Raw genomic sequence first — 21979 nt, 5'->3', positions numbered from 1 at the left:
TAAAAAAAAAATTACTTGAAAAAAATGTATTGCATTTTATTTACGTAAATATTTTAATTACAAAATTTTTAACTTGAATTTAAATGAATAAGCTATTGGGATCCACCGACTAAATAATTTGTTTGTATTAAGTAAAATTTTTTTTATTGTAAGATATTTTTTCTCTCAGTGTGAAAATATCGTATCGTACATGTTTATACATCTGATTTCTAATTATAAAATGTGGTCTGCTATCATCTATGTGTCATATATTTTATTCTGAGCGTCTTAGATTGAATATGACTATACTTTTGAGATTTATACGTGAAGTATTAATATTCTTATTATTGATGACAAATAGTTAAAACACAACTTTCGGAACAGGCGTATTTAACATCTCTGTTTGCATTCTAGATAAATTTAAATTTAAAAATAATCTAGTGCTCGTAATATAAATAATTCCATGACGCAATAAACGATTTTATTAACAGTATCGAATTTTTCTCCGTGAAACGATTTCGTTCTTACGCATTGTCTCAGCACAGAAATAAAAGTCAGAGATTATCGAATCTATCTTTGATTTATTATCGGTGCAAGTGTGAATAGTTCTCGACCTCGCATCGCTGCGAGAATTGGTATCTTTCGTTGCCAAATCGAGCCTAAGATTCTCATTGCAGATCGATGCCTCATTGTTATCGATGCGCATGCACCCAGTCGAACGGTAATTAACCCATAAAGAGAAGGAGAGTCTGTCTCTCTTTCTCGGCGGCATGCCGGCGTGTAGATATAAATATTCTCTGTGCAGATAAACATATAGGTGCATGCTCTCGCGGAGACAATGGAGCGCGAGGCGTTCCGATCGCTTAACGGTATAGAAATATCCTCGCTGCTCCTCGACCGACAGAGACAATCGCAGGTCGAGCGAGCAGCAGGTCGACGACGTCTTATTCCCGTGGCTAAGGTCGTACCCTTATACGACGATCTATATAGCATATATGAGAGACAGAGAGGCGAAGAGGAGGACGAGAGCATCGGACGAGGCTCTAACCGACATCGTGCAGGAGCCGGCAGGTTCACCAAGGTTTAACCTTGAAGATGATTAGAAAGCAAAAGATCCCACCGTCGTCGTCCTCCGACGGTGGATCACGACTCGTTCTCGCTCCTGCGCCCTCTCTAGCGAGGAGTCCCATTGCTCTAGAGATATATCTGGGGCAATATCTTCTGAATCCTGCACGCGAACCGGTTGATCTATAATCACATAGTAAATAATCGTGCGAAAAGTATGATGATTGTAGCCTTTACGCGAACTGCCTTCCGCGATTCGGGTGGGTAAACGGCTGGAACGATGCTGCCCTTGCGGATGATCGCCATAGGAAAGGAATCTTTTAATTAGCTTGTAGTTCACTATTTTAAAAGAACTCTTCACACACATATTACACACACGCGTACGAAGATAAATAGAATTTAGAATCACTATAATTAATATAAGTGTTCACTGAAAACAAATTTTTTATTTTCAAACAAATATATTTATTTTTAACATTATTTTCTTGATTAAAAAATATATTTTCCGAGTTTAAAAATGAATTATTTTATACTAACTAATATTTATTTAACTTAAGGAAATGATTCGAATGGAAAGAATTTTTTTCAGTGTATTTCAAAAAGTATTTCAAAACTATAAATATGAAAAACGTATTTACATTTCGCAAATATTAACGATACAATTGATTTGTTAATAAAGTTTAATTTTTATAATTCCTCTTAAACATTTTTTAATTATTAATAGTAATAATAATTATTGATAAATATAATAACAATTATTGTATATTTTATTTTATTATTTTATATGATTATATGCACTAAGAAAAAAAAATTATTAAATTTTAATGCACATTTGTTTGAATGTTGCAACGAAATATTTACTAAATGTAAATAAATATTTATTTAGTACAAGAGTTACTTATAATTTAACTATCATTTTTTAATTGAACAAATATTTATGTACCGTAAGCAAATATTTTATTGCAAGTATTCATACAAATATTTATTAAAATTAATATTTTCTTTTCAGTATATAATAAAATTCTAAGATTATAGTACGTATTATATGGGAACATATGCATCGTATAAACTGTCTTCATTCAAATCGCGCAAACCTGTTTTAAATGCAAGAGTATTTTCTTACATACATTTCAGAAATATGTAGTCCAAATCTAACAAACGGCGAATCATTAGCGCTCTGTTCTCGACTTCTCAAACTCGGTATCCAGTTTAGATTGAGTGGTAGGGTTTGGCGGAGATTACTAGACGCGAGTATCATCCAGTATAATTCAAGGTTCGCGCGCGGACCGACCGAATTATAAGGACTATCTATGTGATGGTGCCCTTTCCCGGACCCGTATTCACAGATCATACACGAAGCATTGCGCCTTTAATTTTCGTAGTGCTTCCGAAGGTCGTTCTCACGGCGAACAAAGCGTGGAAAACGGTACCTATTGCGTGGCTCGCGGTACGATCGGTTGGTCGCATGTGGTCCTAGATCAGACCTACCATTATCCTGTACGATGGACGTAGTCGTAAAGATCACTTAAAATTACTCGTGGCAATAATTATGGCTAAGTGACGGTTATTACGTACGAGTCGCGAGTTCGATTCCTCATCGAGAATCGGTTTTAGGCGCGCGATTAGAAATTTAATTGATTTCGCTATCGATTACTTCCTCTTATTAAATACGAGTTACGACCAATTCCTCGATGGAAGACGCAGCGTTAAAAATCGTCTCTAATGTCCTTCACAAGTGTTAGATGGAAAGACAGAACAATTACCGACTCACTTCCGTTCTATCGGCGCGTTTGATCTACGAGTCCATCAATAGAAAGACGTTAAATTAATACATTCGATACGACGACCTGATAGCTCGTATGTGCTATCGATGTAGATCGGAAGGAAACGAAAGCACCGAAAGTTCACACACGCGAACGTATCCACCGTACCTTTCAGCGTATAGTTGCACTCCCTTACGATACGACGAAACGTATACTTATCCTCCGGCGTGTAGCCATTAAACGAAGCACAGGTATCGGCGATACCGTTCGAAGTGTAATATTTCCCCGCGCAGCTTGTTAATCACATCAGCCGTCGTATCGAGTTCGCGTTGATCGCTCATAGTTACAAGCGAGAACGAGCGCCGCGCGCGTGACATTCGTGACGTCCTCCGTGTGAGTTTTTAAGCCGCCCTATCGCGGCCCCATCGCGGCCGCTCCTGTGTGTTGTACGCTTCAGACGAATCCACCTGTCGACAGGTCGGCGGCGCCCTTATCACGCCGACGGATCGCCCGCTTTGATTTAATAAGACCCCCGCGTGATGACGCGATCTTGACGGACGTCGGTCGGAGCGGCTCGACGAACGACGACGTCACCCGCGTGCTTCCACGAGCTCGCCGCCACCGCGCCGCGCCGCCGCGCCGCCGCGCTCGTGACTCGTCGCCGCCGTGCCCGCTTGCCCGCTCGCTCGCTCGTCGGAATGCGCGCCAGCCGGCATCGGACGACTCGCGGGATTCGTGGCGTCTCATTTGAATTCCGCGCGGGTATCGTTCGCTCCATCGAAGGACCCGCTCTCCCGGTATGCGAGCCCTTCGAGATCGCCTTTTAGGTTTACGAGCTATGCGAGCCGTCCTTCGCCCACGATCTTTCCGTTTTCTATCGATGTCGGCGAACTCGCGAGTTAACTCGAATCACTTGGAAATTACGATATGAGCATTTTATTTTGTATTTAGATACGCGCCTATAATATTCCTCCTTTCATCCCGCCGAAATGTTTCATGTAGTATTTGCATCTTTACTTTGAAATCTATATACGTCTTTTTTGAGCTGTTTATAATTTTATTGGTAGATAGCTCTTTTCTAAAAATGTATAGCAGTTTAATTTATTATAAGTTTCATTTATACATGGAAAGAATAATTTTGCTCAAATACAGAGGTGAAAATAATTATGTTAAACCATTTAAAAAATTGTATAGGATATTTAACTCGATTGCCAAAAATATGCAAACTATTTGTAGCAACATTATCATGCTTGAGCGTCCTACATAATTATTTCGATGGTCTAACATAAAAATTATTTTTTGATCTGTATTTAGCTAAATTATTATTGTAATTTATTTTATTTAAAAATCGTAATTTGTCGCCATAATAGTTTGAAATAAAGTTTTTTCTAAAAAAAACTATAATTAAAAAATTATATTTTTATTAAGATTATGAAACATAAATTACAATTTTTTTAACTTGGAAACGACTTATTTCCAGATCTATGTTTACATAATTTTTGTCCTTTTTTGGGGGGTTTTGAATCACTTCCTAAAGTACTGATAGCGGTTTTTCGAATACTTTGTATATATCAATTTTTTGGAATAAGTTTATTTTTTTATAAATAATGTAGGTATTAAATAAGCCTTACTTAAACGTTTATGGCCATTATTATTTGTTTATTATATATGCAGTTTGCAACAGATAATGATTTTTAATGAGCTAACTTCAATGATGCTCTAATTTCCAAAAGTTAACAAATTAATTAGAGACAAAATTGTAGATAATTGTGATATTTAACATTAGAATAGACGTTTTATTTTTGTGACTAATAATTTATTTTAAAAATGATCTGTAAGGTAATGTTTAATTTCTTTGTTATTTTCAATTTATTTTTGATTTAGGTTTTATTAAAAACATAAGCATTTAATAAAGCTCAGTTCAGAGTTAAAAAAATTTTTTTTGTCTATTTAAAAATGTTCTATATGGAAAATAATTTTATTTTGATTAGTGATTGAAATAGACATTTTATTCAGTCTATCACTTAGTTTCAATATCTCATAAATAGAGTTTATAAAAAATAAAATAAATTGGGTAGACCTTATTCGGTTCAGGTACTTTATATGTGAATACGTATAAATGCGTATATTACACGGGAGTTTCGTTTGGAATACGCATTGTTTTTTTTCGAACTTACATTGTCTTATTCCGTATACGATACTCTATTAAACACAGTTATCTAATCGCTAATAATCTCGCTGATTGACCACTTAACTTTGCACTTAAAGTACCTCATAGATCTCTGAAATTAGCTGCTCGCACTGTATCATCGCGACGGAGGTCGGGGAAGCCATAAAAATGTAGAATGTGGAAGAGAAAAGAGAAAATTCGAATCAAAATGGAAAAAAAAGAGATGAGATCACGACGAGGAACGGTGAACGTAGAATGAATGGAAGATGTGGACGACCGTAGAACGTTGGACCGCGTTTGAACATTCCGTGGCGAGATCCCACGGCGCGTCCCGGCGAGATTATAGGGTCAGTAATTAATATATTGAGAGGTAATTAATATATTGGTCGGACCACGGCGGCAACGTATTATTACGTGGACTGAGAAAGGTGGGGCGGCGACGAGGGAGAGTCGAGCAGTTCCTCCCAGACGTCCTCTTTCGCGACGACAGATTCAGGCACGTCATACTCGTGTCGACAAAACGCGCGAGCGAAATGCCTTGCGTTCCACGATCGGACAAACGAAGCCCCTCGAGTTTTTCCTCGATTACTTTACGACGGACAATTTTCCACGACGAATAAACGCTCGTGGAACTATTAGAAACGGAATAAGCGATGGCTAGACCGTTAACTGCCTGCGACATCAACGATCGGCAATTGGCAACGCGCATCGCCCTTCCTGAGCCGCCTTCTCCTTCATGCCTCATGCTGTAATTTATCGATCGACCGCCTCCGATAACTCGTCCTCTCCCTCTTTCTCGCTCGCGAGAGAAAACGTGTATATACGCTGAAAATAACGCATGATATAATTTTGTAATCGATGATGGAAGGCTGATGGAAATAATTAGTGAAATTATATGTCTCTCGAGGCAAACACTGGTTTATGATGAGATTTTGACAGTATTAATATTAATAGACTTTAGTATTAATATTAATTCGCGTGCTTATTGCACAGACGGCGGATGAGCCAAGCGACAAAAGCGCGATCGAGAAAACGTCGCTGATCCCGTTACTCTCCAACTACAGGAGCGGAGTAGGTCGTGTGTGGAGGGAGCCGCACGCGTCTGACATCATTATCGATGACGACGTTCCGACGGATGTACTGTCCGCAGGATCATTAATATGCACCTCGAGAACATATATCCGCGAGAAAATAACTAGGAAAATGTCCACGTGGCACGACTATTAGCCGAGTTGAAGATTCGCGTCCATGTATGGAATTTATTAACGCGATATGATCAGGAAATCGGACGCTCCGGGGCATCTTTCGCTGATCATTCGCTATGCAGTCTCTTTTCATCTCGCTTCCATCCTTCTCGTTCTCTTTTTTCGTCTTGGGGGATCTTCTCTATGCGATACTTGGCTTTCTCTAATTTCGCGTCCTTCATTATCGCTTTAATTATTGATAAATAATGATGGAATAAGTATCTTACACTCAACACTTAAAAAATGATCTTGCAGATACGGTCATGCTTTTTTGCAAACATTTAACTAAGGTAGATAAATAATTAGCGAATATTGCGATATCGCATATGTTCGGTACTTAATCAATCTAAATAACGGAATTTATATTTGAACTGTTTGTGAAAAGAAAAAAAATTTTTTTGTAGTTTCTCTTTATTTATGTAAGGCCAATCGTACCTGTATAAAATTTGACTGTATAATTGACAATGAGCTAAATTTTTTAGAAAGTAGACTAAAATATTGCTACTATAAATTCTATATGTGATAAACGATATTTTAGTAGATACAAAAAATAGCGATAAATTTTTGTTATGATGTCTAGAATTCTACTTACACCAATAAAACTTTTTTAATGAAGTAGGTTCGAATCTGGTAACGTTCGAACTTTCTGTAATTACCTTGAAAAATGAAAGCAGTATTTTCAAGTAGACTCGAACATGGATTAAAAATAGGTTTATTTAGCATTTTTTGCGATTATTTTTTTAAATTCTTCTAATGATTAATTTTATTGTTTATTTTAGAAAAGATTTACAATGTCAAAATACTTTAAATTTAAATTAGCATATTCCATAAATTTGATTCGAATTAATTGATTCGAAGAGATTCAATTCGATTCAACTCGACCTCGCAAATGATTGATTCGTACACATTCTATTGTTTCTTGAATTATTGTTTTTTTTTTTTTTTAATTATTAACGCATATTTGTTTCGTTATCTCTCGAGCAAACAGCCATGAAGACCGGCGTCTTTTTCGCATCTCACCGCGCGATCATGTCTTATAGATACTCTCTCTAGATACAGATCTCTTGATTCCGGAGGTCTCTCTTTCACATACATACACATACATACACACACGTATACAACTACGAAAAAAGGGACGAGCGCGGCACTCCCGCGCGAGCGTTGTGGTGAAATCGCGGAAATCGAGCCGATGCGAAAGGTCATGATGGCGACATTTCGTGCGATTTGCGTCGTGGGTCGCGCGCGAAATTAATTCGTGGCCTGACCCACTCGATGTTTTAATTCAATTTTTACCGTCCTGTGCCTTTGTTAGCTGGGGCTTTACAGTGGGATCCGAATCCCCTGATCCTCAGCGCGCGAACTGTGGATCACGAATCAGCCGGTGGTCGCCAGCAAATTCGAGACGATTAGGCCATTGCGTGCAAGAACCGTCGCGATCACGATCGCCGCGAGATCATCTCATGGCGCCTATCTGGAGATGACGAGTGATGAAATCTTTTCGTCTCTTGAAGGCTCGTTCATCATCAATGGAATGACGTGGAATTAGTAACTCAGAATAGGATGATAATTAGGAATTTGAATTTCAATCGAATGCGATTGATGCGTTGAGCGAGAATTAGTGGCGGTTTTTTATAATAGTGAAAGACGATGAGAACTGAATAATTCTTCTCTCGACAATTTTATTCCTTTTCTTTTCTGTTTCATGTTTCGTCTCTTTATATTTAACATCACAAATAACATTTATATCGTATATACAAACTATACAAGTAAAATTATCGGTTGAAAAATGAGCACTCCTTCAAATTCATTATTCTTAATGTTTATATTTTTTACTTGGTCTTTTTACAACTGAAGTGGAGCTGAAGATGACTATTATTATTAATTATTTATTTAAAAAGTTCTATGGAATATAATACTATCAATAACTCTACATCTTGAAAACTCTGAGGTTCGGACTCGGACGTATCGAAGTCATTTTCCATTGACAATCGACGTCGAGGTTTTCAATACTGGGTCGTTTAATGCCGCTTGGTCAGTAGATCGCAGCAATATTTAACCAAACGCGGACGTGAAACGCAATGCTAGGGACTCGGCCTCGCGGATCCCCCATCGGGAAAGTCCCTTTAAGAAGCCGGCGACTCTTCTGGCGTAAGCACAGACTCTTGGTTTCCCGTCGTCGCTCCTCGTTGAGTGATATAAAACCCGCATCCACGAATAAATACTCCATTGCGGGAGTACGGGATCCTAAATATTCATGGGGCAGCTCGCTCTCTTTAGTCCGTCCCGTTCTTTTCCATGTTCTCCTCTTTCTCTCTCTTCGTTTCTTGTCTTCCGATCGCTCGGTGATCCTCCTAAGCTCGGCTATGGTCGTCGCGAGGACGTTCGCATCTCTTACTACCGCGAGTACCTTCTTATTGGACATCGGTGGACTCTTTGTGCCATCCTGATCCGCTCTATCCGATATTACATACCTCTTATCGACGATGAATCATGACAACCGTTAAAGCGCATCGATTACGATACGTGAATTCTCGTGCTTGAGAATCCTCAATTCCCTGAGAAAATTCTCGACTGCGTAAAATTTGGAAATTGTTCAATTAAATGGACTCTTTCTTTTTTAACTTGATGTATACGAGCAAATAGACACGTGTTCGATAGCACTTCGATAGCATCGCCACCGACCATGTGAAAACCGAGTCATCCATATTTTTTAGAGATCTGGCATAAATGCATTTGCTGTGAGCGGCTCGATTCCGCTCCGCTAATTGTCCGCAAAGAGAAACGACTTCTCGATAAATATTTAACTACCATCGGTGACTTTCTACAAAGTAGGTATTATGCGCATCGCGACGTGTCGTGCTACCGGTCGACCTGAACTCTCGGGCGGAAGCGAAACGCGATCTCGGGATCGATAACGCGACAAGCATTGCACTTTGCGTCGTGATAATTCGCGATTACGACGATTCAAGCGTCAGATCTTCGCGTTAATAGCCAATAGTACCCGATTTCGCGAGCGCGCACAGGGAACAGTCGCGCCGTTAATTAATTATCCGACGAGTCGCTGAGGGCGAATGGCGCGGCCCGATCCTCTCTCGCGTTCGATCTCAGCTCGGCGACTCGACGTAATTAAGTTTGCCGGTTCGAATTACGCTCGAATGGCAAAGCGCAATGCGTCGCGTCTCAACACGGATTAGATACCTCTCACGTCCGTCCACCTCTCCGGTTTTCTTTCTTGCGGGTCTCCATCGCCGTCCTAGCAGCGCCTCGCCTAACGCGTTAATCTCCTTCGACGTGCATCGTCCACGGGGCTTATGCGTGAAGATGCCCGGCGACTTCATCGAGAGACCATCGATCTTTACGACCGGCTCGCTCGCCGTCCGGTTGGTGCTGCTTGCGCGCAATTATCTTTATACCGTACGACAATTGAGTTTCGCTTACGAGAAAACGGCATACCTTGCATACCTTTCTTAGTACGTTTAGCGTCCTTATCGACCCGTTCCGAGCATGTTCTTGCATTTTTGCCATCGAGACCCCCGGTGATGTCGTTCTCTAATTCGTCGAGGCATCACGTATTGCGGATAATCGACGTTTGTGCCGCGAATAGACGAGCAATTGACTTTCGCGTGGTTTCCTAACGAATTTAGTTCGATTATCGAACGTATAAACGGATGATCGGGGTAAGTAAGAAAATGCTTATTTTGATAATCGCTCTAAAAAAGAAACACTAGTTTCAATGAATTGCTGTAACACAAATAGGTTTTTTAATTGACATGTGGTCAAACGTGTGTCGAAAGAAAGAGATTACATGAATCGTGAAATTGCGATCGTCTTCACAAAATTAAATAAGTGGACGGTTTGCCAAAAGCGTTTGGCGCAGCTCTTTGATCGTGATGAAACGATTCGTATTAATGTGAAACAAGAAATTGGAAATGTTGGCGGATCCTATGAAGAAGCGGTACGATTTAAGATCGGGCACGCGTGATCGACCATCATTACGGTTCCATGGTCGGGGCTTAATGCCGAGAGAGGTTGCCCGTGATCGTTAGCGGCGCGTACGATCACCTTCCTCTTCTTGGGGATATATCGCGCAACGTTATATTCCGGCACGACCGAATCGAATTAAGAAGGCAAAAATCGTACAAGTTCAGAGCGCGCCGCGCGCGCAAAGTGGAACGATAGGCGATTTAACGGACAGCACGCGTGATCGGTCGCAATCACGCGCCTGCTTTAGAGGTTAATGCTGGAACGCCAGAAAAATGCTGGAATTAATGCGTCGCGTGTGCTACTGGTTGCGTGCTGGATGACCATTCCTGGCGACGAGTTCGACTGAAAAAAAAAAAAAAAAAATTGCCGCGCTTCTTGAAGAAAGAGTAACGCCAAGCGTCTAACGATTCCTGACTCCGCCTCGGAACTATCGAGGCGCGTGCTCGTGAGATTCTCGATGAGTATTTATACGGCTTGTTTGTACTAAAACCTATACCTGATTTTAAAATTACCGTAAAGTAGTCAAGGAAACGTGTTTTGTGTAAATCTGAAAAAAAAACGAATCTTGTAAATAGAATCGATGGATTCAAGCTAATATTTTATTTTTATGTCTTTTTAGCATATGAATATAAAAATATATATTTGTTTATGCGCACTGAGAAAAAAATTAAATTTTAGTAAATACATATTTGTTTGAATAGTTGCAATAAAATATAAATAAATATTTATTCAGTACAAGAACCACTAATTTAACTATCATTTTTTATTAAATAAATATTTATGTACCGTAAGTAAATATTATATTTCATTGCAAGTGTTCAAATAATTTTTTTTTTTTAGTTTATACTTTTAGATTATATACATTTCTACATCTATCTAGCTATATGTACACAGAGATAAATATTATGTTCGATGAAGTTCATTTTCTCGAAGTAACTTTGTATTGCAAGGCGCGAAGGAATTCAATAATTAATTGCTATAATTAATTACTATCGTCATAGAACCTCCTCCTTCGCTGAAATTAAACGTATATCGCCCACGCTACGCGGTCTGATCCTTCCGGCCAGGTACCACTTTCCGTGCGTTCCCAGCGCGCGGCGAGGAAAAACGCTCGGTTCCGCAATGATAATATCGCGGCCCCGCACGCGCGCACGCGGTCTATCGCGCGGAATATCAGCCGATAGCATCGGGACAAGTGCTCGCACACCCCCATGAACGCGAAGGCGCACACCTTGCGCGTCTGTCGAGACGATACACGAGGAGGATTTACCCTCCGTGCCGGAATCTCCTCCCTCCGTCCTCTCTCCACCGTCTTCGCACGAATATTCGCACGAACACGTACGTGTGCATGTGCATGCGAACCACCGCGACCGGTGCATCTCGAGCGCTTCTTATGGGCCGCGCTGGCATTGCACCATAATATTATTAGATAAACGGCGCGCCGCTAGATAGTGCGCGCTTCTATATGGTTTACATAAGCGACTGTGACCCCTCGCCTCGCGAGGGCCACTTCTTCCTCCTCTTCCTCCACCTCCTCTTCTTCTTCGCCTTCGTCTTCGTCTTCTTCCTCTTCTTCATGCTCTTCCTCCTCCTCCTACTCCGCCTCCCTTCTGTTTCACGGTGAAACATCGTGCCGCGCCGCGCGTTGCATAGAGGAGGCCCGATATTCTCGCAACGTGCAACACACTGGCGTGGCAAGCGACAAGTGCGATCCACCGCGTCCTCCTCCCGCACGATTCTTCTTATCCTCTTCTGAAGCCCTCGCGCCGCCTCCTTCCACTTCCCCGTCGTTCATCTACGAAGGGTTAATGGGGTTTCACGGAAATTGCTTCGCGCCTAGCGACGGATAGAAACCGCACGCGAAATCCGCCGCAAAACGAGGTTCTCATCAGGAACAATGTGATGAGTTGCGGGAAGAGAGTTTAAGGAGAGGAGCAGCCGTTATAATACTGAAACGTGAAGTTCGTCAATTTACATTTTTTTCTTTTACATATTAATAGTACCGATTAACAGGGTACTTGTGCGCATACTTGAGCGTATTTTACAATTTTTTAATTTTATTTTCAATCTCTCTCGAAACAACTTTTACACACGTAGAATTGCATTTCATTCTTTTTTATGGCAAAGTTTTCCATATTGTACATACACGAGTTTGCGACCATTCCATTTACGTGTATGAAGACACGTAACAGATCTAGTCGAGAAAGGAGTGCACGGAGTATGTACACGAGCGGAATTAGATAATAGCGAACGTTTGAACTGGATCCACGCGTATCTCGTACAATCCTGGGAATTGTTGAAATTCTACTTTTCACGATTCCTGTATCCGTAAAATAAATTGTCCAGTAACAATCGGGCATTATTACATAATACATATGCTTCTGTTTATATAACTTCCGCGTTAGGATGCTAATTTTATTTTTTAAATTATTTAACAATAAAACTTTTTGTTTTCTTTAACTGATCTCGTGTTTTTATAATCTCATGTATTTCTATTTGACGAACAAGAAAATGATGCTTTGACAGTACGCCTTTAAGAAATTCTATTTTTAAGATGTTGCAATTTTGTAAATTAAAAAGCAGATGAAAAAAATAATTCCTCTAAAATTTACACACAGAAGAAAAAAATTAGTACCAAATCATCAATTCATTGTTTCATATACAGTGGAGCTTCCCATATTTGAAATAATAGGGAGACAAAATTGTTCGGATAAAGGAATTTTTGGATAATAGAATTAACACATTTTTATATTAAATTTCATTTATTCAAACAGAAACTTAAATTTTTAACAAAAAGGACTTCATATATTCAAAAAAACTTAAATTCTTTACGTAAAGAAAGCAAAATTAATTTCATAATATGTTATAACATTTAAATAGTAGAACGTTCGGATATTAAGTATTCGGATAATAAATCTTCGGATATTAAAATATTTGGATAATGGAACTTCAGATATGGGAGGCTCTACTGTACAAGCAAGAATATAAAATTCTATGTTTAAGATTATCAAATTCTTCCAAGAAAATTTGATATTTTTGCTTATATGTATGAAACAATGAATTGTTGGTTTGACACTAATTTGTTTTTCTGTGTACGTGAAGTTAAAGAATATTGTTCATCAAGAGGTCTGCTTTTGAGATTTTGGAGACGTTGGAAAGTTACCGTCGATTTCGATCGAAGTGCGAGACCGGCGAGGAAGAAAGCCATCGACGGCGTTGTACAGATTTCCGCCAGACCGAACGTGATCGAAAAGCCAATAACGATACACTTGTTCGTTCTCGGTCATGAAGGAGAAACGAGTTCGATCCGTTTAATGAACCGATCGCTGTATCGATTAACGCCGGTTAAGACCTATTGGTTGCGAATCTCGTCAAATTTGTCAACGGGTGCGAACCGGCCACCGACGTAACGATGCTCAAGCGCAGTTACTTTACCAAACTCGTTACTTGCAATATCGAGAGTATACGGATAGAAAAGAAAGATTGAAAAAAAAACGTGTGACAAAAAAAGGAAGACAAGAAAAATAGTAAAGTGATTGAAGACATGATGTGACAAATGCGTTATAACTTGTTACGTTAAATAATATGAGCGAAAGACTGGTATGAACAAAAAATGCTTGACAAAAAGTGCGGTTGATGTCAACATGGCTTTAATGATAATAATACGTTGTGTCCGTCAACGTTCGCGCTGGGAGAGGATTAATCAGAAATAAGCTATTATTGAAACCAATTACTTTGCTCGCACACTGTGATGCTGTCTCTTTTATCAAAATTGTAAATCTAATTATACTAGTCTTTAATTTCCTAATTTAGGTTTTATTTGTGAAGTTTTTATTTAGATTCAGTATAATAACACTTTTATTAAAATTAAACTAATTAGGTAAATTGTGATCACTGCGAATGACAATCGATGTAGTAATGTATCAAGAATGTGTAAAGACAGGAAACGGAATTCAGGAAGTCGCACACGTTTTTCTTATCTTACCCTACTCGTCTACTCTCGCGTATATGTGTATGTCTATCAATTCCTGCCGCAGGAAGGATTTCAGTATCATCGTTTCGATGTGCACGCTGGCCGATCAGCAATTTATGATCATCGAAGGGCGCTAAAAGCATCCAGGCTGAGTCTCTTAAATGCAAGCCGCTATAGCGTTGCTTCTCGGGACATCTCTCTCCCGCTCTTTCTTCACCTCTCTCTCTCTCTCTCTCTCTCTCTTTGCTTTCACGTTCCTTCTTTTGTACCTGTCGTTTGTACGTGCATTGCACATACACATTCATAAATTGCGCGAGTGCACGCGTACATGTGCGTACACGAGGCGTCTTAATACATACAAAAGACTCACGAGAAGCAAGCGCTCGACGCGGCCCAATTACTTTAAATTGAGTTATAACCGGATCAAATTGCCGATAATTGGCGATTGCATAGCTTAATCGGGTGCCAGCCCTCCTCGCGTCTTTCCCTTCCTCGATCTCACCGAGCCAGCACCGTCAACGAATGCGCCGCGCAGCCCTTACCTCTCATCCCCTCGCGTCTGACATCGTTCGCCTTGTGTGTATGAAGTTATTTTGCAAAGTGGCTTCGAAAGAAAGGGTGGGCGTGCAGAAGAGAACAATGAACGAGAAGGACAGAACGAGGACGCACGAAGAGCGCGGGAGAGAGAAAGAGGGATGGTTCTTCTTTTCGCGAACGAGCGAGCGAGCGAGCGCACGCGCGCCCTTATCCTTCGACAATACAAATTGCTGATTATGCGCCCGGCTTTTATGTGCCTTCTAATTGGGCCGCCTCGGCTCTTGGGAAAGATCGACCGATCGCACGATCGGCCCTCGTTAACCCCTAACGCTCTCCGCGTGCACGCCAGGGATCCATATAAGCCGTATACTTCAGGTTTATCGGTACCGGCGATAGCCTTCGCGTCGCACCGAACAACGCGATCGTTATTCGATTTGTCTACGACTGAATCATCGTGAATTGGCTCGCAGCTGCAATTCGTGCTCCTGAACCTTGATCACTTTTTCATCACTTTCTTGTTACAATTGTACTTTTCGGATTAATCATGGTATTTAGACTTATTGATTACTGTTCAATAACGATGATAAAAAGTGATGTGAAGAGTGATAAAAATAATGGATCGAGAATTTGTTTAGTTAAAAAATTTTTTCCTAGATTTTCCGAAAAGTGTTGGAGAATTATTTAATTTGAACATTTATGAAACTTTACATAAATATATTCATACGATTGATGCACGCTGGTCGCGTTTTAAAAGGAATCGAGAAGTGTTTGTTATTATAGTTATGAGGAGTTTATTCATTGTTTTTTTTATTATAATGAGTATGCTTGAAATAGTCAGATGCTAACGATAACATCTCTCTCGATAATCTCGTAGCTAATTTAAATCGAACATATGTAAAAGACACGTTATATACAAGTGTACAACACTAAGGATAACATTACTTATGATATATGTATTATTAAAATAAAAATAGTCTGAGTCTTCGTTGAAACTCGTTGACATTATCGAAGGATTATGATTCTACACAAGATCTATTTTTTGCCACATGCATGATGCAATAGCGGCGCGAGCGGCCTCTTCGTCGATTGTAACACGATTTTTGACAAACAAAATAAATAGTCCTACTTTGTAAAACCGTCAACGGCTCTAGGAATTAATAATTACGCGGATACACGGCTCATTATTCACAGCTACGCGGCCGGCAGTGGTTTTACGCGAACGCCGCATTTCACGCAATCAATTAGGCGTCATTACGGTTGGTTCTTTGAGTTATCAATTTGCTTGATCAGGAGAGAAATAGGTAAGCGAAGAAAGAATGAGAAAACGAGCGGCGCAGCTGCTAAACTGCACGCGGGATCTCCCAGTGGTTTCTTACCTGCGCTGCTTGAAATGTAAACGAGTAGTCGTAGCGCTTGGGTCGATTCTCGCATTTGGTGCCGATAACTTGTTTATCGTGTTTCCAAGAGAACCGTTGACATTCTGTATATTATGCTCGCACCTTACGCTCCTCTCTTGTTGTCGCTCCTGCTGATGATCGAACGCATTTTCCGCGAGTGGCTTCGAAGAGAAAGCGACTGGCGTTTCCAGTAAAATCCAAACGAATCGCTGCGATTCGTTTTCAGTTCCGATATAAATCTTGCTGACAATTATAGCCGTTTATTCATGAGAATAATTTAGCCTATCGATGATAATTCTAAATTATTCATGTAGTATTTATTTTTTTAAAGATAGTGAATGCACGTGGTGGTAGACATTTGTTTATTATATTTGCTCATTCCAACATAAGCTTGATAACAAAGAAATTCGTAGCAAAATTGCTTGTTTATTGATACTGTATGTTTAGAGAAATAAATAAGCGCAAAATGTTATTGATTAAATTTAATGTTAAATTTAACACGATTTTCTTTTCGATTCTTTTGAGCATCATGATAATTTTTTTCGGCGTTTCTTTGAGTCGTACTTTAAAAAGAAGATAAATGATTAAAGAATTGATTAAAATTCTGTACAATTATAATAGCACTTATAAAATGATTAAACGTAATTAATCATATTTTTATAAGGAGCTAAATATGACGAATATTTTTTATCTGTCGTATGGTACGAATAGCAGCTAGGTTGAACGAATTTCCCTGACGCAAAGAGAACAAGCAGTCGCAATAGTCAATCATTTTTTATCGTTTATACATTCCATTTCTGGAGATTTACACGCTTGTGTATAAAAGCTTCTCCGGGACCGGTCACCGTTGTTGTTCTCGTGGAAATTCGCTTTTGCGCGTTGCAACGCGAGACGAGTGATCGTGTCTCAGACTCGTAAACCGGCTCGTCTATCGATATTTCACTCGTGCCGAACGGGAGTCGCGCTCACGGTTAAAATCGTCCTGTTGCCGCGGCAGTGTTGCCCAACTCTCATGCATAGAGTCATGACGGGTATAAGCGATTGCTTATTGCTTGGCTGGTATAACCAGTCGCCGTGGACTGACGCACTGCTTCAAGTCTCGCTCGTTTGTTATCCGCATTAGTACGTGCGTACATACATATACACGGCTGTACGTATGTATACACGCTGGGAATCATGCGTCTTGATACGTGTACTGAAGTATCGTGGACTCTGATACCGTCGTATACATCGATCTCGATCATCGGTATTGATTCAACTATCTGTTCTATGAGTTGTTACGCCAAACTCGGCTCAATCGACTTTTTTTTCTCGAGGTACCTGATAGATCATTTGAGATTTTTTGCTGTCATTCAAGATTGATCGCGAAACGTTTTTTATATTTTCGGGAAAACCCAACTTTTTTATGAATCAAGATATAATGCTGCTTTTTTATTACCAATTATTACATTATAGAAGATTAATGTATGACAATTAAGAGAGCATGATCAATCAATGTCCTATTTAGTATATTATTTACGAAATGGTGAAAAACATTTTGGATATTGCACATTGTGCAATTCTATTTAAATATGTCATTATGATTTTTATGATATAGCATAAAAACTCTGTTATATAACGTAACTAATAAAAAAATTATCAATATGTTAAAAACTACGCTAATGTATAATATACTTTAATAAATTCTCGAATGACAAGGTAAAATTAAAAAAAGTATTGAATATTGTTCGATCCGAATGTAAAAAAATAATTGATTTGCCAAAATTAGTCGCGTGAGCTGGTATTCCTAACTCGATGATTGTGAAACACTCGTATTTCCTATTGCAATTGATTAATATAAATTGCACAATGTGATACATGTGCAATTTATATTAATCCATTATATTAAGCTTGTAGAGCACGTTGCATCATACATAAAAAAAAAGTGTATATATATATATATATATATATATATATATATATATATATATATATATCATATGTAATTTGTGCGTAGTAAAAAAAGTTTAAAGTTTTCAGGATTGTCAGAAATTGACTGTAATTACAAACCGGTCAATTGTCGCTTTATTTAAGATCACACGTTTTTAATATGGAAAATATTTGCAACATGAGTATTTAGGCAAACCGAATGAGCATAAATTTAAAACACACAAATTTAAAGAGTAAATCGCTTGAAAGCAAATGTTTGTCGATTTAAATTTCGTACGCTCGCTTCCACATTAAGAAATGAGATCGATCCATTATGTTATTAAACGTCACTTAAATTTCTCCTGCCGTTCTGGTTGACAAAACATTTGGTTTATTACAATAAAAATCCATACTTTGACCTTTTCTTGGTTTTTTAAATAAAAATTTATTTACAATTTTGTTCTTTTTTTTTACTGAGTTTAGATACAAATTTACATATTCGGAATGTCTTCAACAAAGAATTATAAAGCTAGCATACTATTATCATCGTACTAATTAATGTCGTAAACGTAGACAATAAGAATGATAAATAGTAATCACAAAATTGAAATATCCCAGACTAGTAAAAAAGAAAAACAAAAGAATTATGTATAGTGAAAACTATGAAAATTGTTATTAGTATTGCCTTTATGTATTTATACGATATTTTGAGCATGTCTAAAGAAATAAAAACATATTTACGCCATTTCCGCTTGAATGTATGAATTCTTAACTTTTTTCAATCACACATGAAAAAATGAACCTAGAAAAAATTTTATATATAAATTAATATGTGATATTTATATGTCAATTAGCCTTCATGTTTTTGTTTAAATATGAAAGGCCGATTCATATTAGGAATGTTGCCATCACGTAGCATTGTATCATTTTATAGGTTTCGAATAGAGAAATTTACATTATTTATAATAATATAAATTTCTGGCAAAAACATTAAGTAGAGACACAATAATTATAGGAGATTTGTTCATCGTTCCGCAATATAGTACGGGACTGTATAAACGTGTCTTGAAGTATACACTGTAAAAATGGTCAAATATGAAAATTTAAATACATTGTCATATATAATTTTTGAATAATCTTTGTTGCTCTTTCTTTACATTCGTTTATGAGTGCAATATACATATATCACATAGATCATCCACCTTATGTATTTATTTTTGTATACATTTATACTACTGCTTTTTTAGATGATTTTTTTCCCGGAGCATTTGATAAATAATGCTTAATAATAATGACGATAATAACTGAGTCTAATAACAATAATAATACTAATGGTAATAATAATAATATCTTTTTACAAATCTTTTCGTACCGTCAATAGTTATAAAAATATTTTGTTACTTTAGGAGAAACATAGATATACATATCATACTTTTATGTATGTGTATGTGTATTTGTGTGTGACTGTGTGACTCTATACAACATAAATATAGTAAAGCTTTTAATTACTGGCCAATATATCTCACTCTGGTTTATTATATAAAATATCATCTTCATTTTTATCTCGTAAACAGAAATGTAGCGTGTTGTTTATAATCAATTTCTCGATTATTTATACTAACAGTAAAACTTGAGATTATGTATTTGTTCATTTGTTTGAAACGACATTGATTATAAAATGACTAACGAATCTGTAAGATATCTTTTATAGCAGACATCTTTTGCAGTTATACCTGTGATAATATAATATAATAATTTTCGAAATATTAATTAATCAGTAATTTGATTCGTATCGAAAAAATAGTATTGATTTAAAACAGCATTGATTAAAACGACAGTCATATAAATATATATATATATATATTAATTAGTCTGTGAAATAAATTAAATCAATATAAATTGCGTCAAAATTTATCGTTCCACGTACTGCACAAAATGAACACATTTTCATGATGGTACTATCTATTACTGCCGGTCAAAATAATTTTACTGCAGCGCTTCTCGCTCCCCGTCAGCATCACTATTGGTTTTCCATCGTGAAAATACTTTTATATACATCGTTTTCCTCGCTACATTATTCGTTTCTGTTTCACTTCATTAGTAGAGTTGCAACAATTATAAATATCGTCCTTCTCTTGAATTGTTTTCAAGTTTGCTTTTCCTAGAAACCGCGCAGATCTTTAAGCGTGTTTCTTGAGACAAAATGTTTCTGAAGGCGAATCGAAAGTCCGAGAATTGAAATCGGTCCAATCGATTCTCATGATTCTCAAAAACAATTCGCCGTCAAGGACGTACCAGCGGAGAGGGTCAGATCGAGCGGATACGCCGTGGTTTCTTCATTGGGCGACCTGTCGTTCTTCTCGTCCTGTTCCTCCTCCTTCTCTTCCTTCTCCGGTGATTCTCTAGATCGCGACGGACTGCCACTCGTTCGCATGCTGAGGTCTATTGGCTCGTCGCCGGCAGGATTGTTAGAATTAGGGTTAACCAGAAGTAGATTGTTATACCTCCATGGAGATGTCGCCAACGAGGGTGCCGCCGACGTGAACATCCCCCCCGGGAGTAACAGGGGATGTTGACCCGTGAGCATGAGCATGCCGTTGATCGATACTCTGGGTATGGACGACTCTTGCTCGTTCGCTCTCGTAGGTGTGAATGGTGATCGACTTGAACTGCTCCTGGATTGTACATCGCGAAGATGATCGTCATCGTTGTACTCGCTCTCGGATCCATCGTTTCTCGTATTATTTCTCGACACTGATTCCGACTGTATGGGTGATCGGTAAGAATCTGACGAGTGAAACGACGTCCCCTGAGTTAACGTCGCCGAAGTCTCCGTGGACGGACTCTGTTGCCGTGGCGAACGATTGTCGAGCGGCGATGATGAGACTTCCCTCGATGTAGGCGGCGGTGTTGTGATAGATGGTAGTTGTGGCTGATGTTCCCCCAAATACCAATTGCGCAGATAGAGTCGATGGTACAGAGCCACGTCGTCGGGGTGAGACGATCCGTCCGATCTCTGTAGCATTGCAGGTGATGTATGGTACGGGTACTGGGCCGCCAGGTTTTCCTGACTGGTCGACGCGCCGTTGTCCGCTTCGGCGCTGCCATCATTTTGCGTCACTTGCGGATAATTTAAACGGAAAGATGCAGGAGTGATACCAGAGGACGGAGACATCAGAGGACGGAGCGATGCTCCGTTCACGTTTCGATTACACAGCCCCATTTGCTCCGAAAAATAAGTGATCTTGAACCAATTCGAGCGCCGGCCGTAGCGCGAGCTCGACTTGGACATGCCGACTTCTAGGCATTTCTTTAATCGGCAGGCTTTGCAAGCCGTCCGATTCCTCTTGTTGATCGTGCAGTTGCCGCCGTTCTTACATGCTGTCACGTTAGTGGGATTGTTGTACGTGCGACCGAAGAATGACTGTAACAGAAGATTACGGTAATCCGTAAAATTAATTGTTCGCATTGCAATATCCAGCTAACATTAGAGTTGCATTTTTCTATTTTGAACATTCCAAATTAACATTCCGTAAAATTTTGCGCAAAAAGAAATTACAAATTTAGTGCTGCAATAACAACGTTATATTATATTGACTTCATAGCCATTGAAAGCGCGCCTTGGCACTTGATACTTCCAGATTTACGCCACTTAAAAATCACACGCGAGATTAAGGTACGGAATATTTCGCTGACGCATTCGTCGAAATTAATGCGCGTTGCTCGTTAAATTGATCTACAAACGTACTTATCGCCGCACCGGATACCCAACAGCTTCGCGGTTACGGTCGTCGGACGATCATGAATTTTCGCGCAATGGCTCTCGACCCGACCTTCGACCCTCGACACGTCTAGAGAATCGCGGAGAGCCACGGTGCGGCGCGCGGCTCATCCATATAAATTAATCGGATTATCGAGACAAACGAAGCATTATCGCGATAGAGGCCCGCGCCGTACTT

General features: G+C 39.0%; 1 protein-coding gene and 1 long non-coding RNA gene across 4 annotated transcripts in view; one reads left to right on the top strand and one right to left on the bottom strand.

Moving 5' to 3' along the window:
- LOC120358604 overlaps window positions 1–21979 on the top strand; it is a 179414-nt gene that overhangs the window by 1766 nt on the left and 155669 nt on the right. The gene's annotated exons all lie outside the window — the stretch shown is intronic.
- The window catches only part of LOC105196906 (protein embryonic gonad), a 33946-nt gene continuing 30412 nt past the window's right edge, over window positions 18446–21979 (bottom strand). The window contains exon 3 of the mRNA XM_011163065.3: window positions 18446–21444. Within this exon, the coding sequence (XP_011161367.1) occupies window positions 20287–21444 (1158 nt within the window). The 3' untranslated portion in view covers window positions 18446–20286. The remainder of the gene's footprint in view (window positions 21445–21979) is intronic.

The sequence above is a fragment of the Solenopsis invicta genome, chromosome 8, assembly GCF_016802725.1.
Source record: "Solenopsis invicta isolate M01_SB chromosome 8, UNIL_Sinv_3.0, whole genome shotgun sequence".
Classification (NCBI taxonomy): Eukaryota; Metazoa; Arthropoda; class Insecta; order Hymenoptera; family Formicidae; genus Solenopsis; species Solenopsis invicta.
The sequence above is the reverse complement of the archived record's forward strand: the minus strand, read 5'-3'. Positions and strand labels throughout refer to the sequence as shown.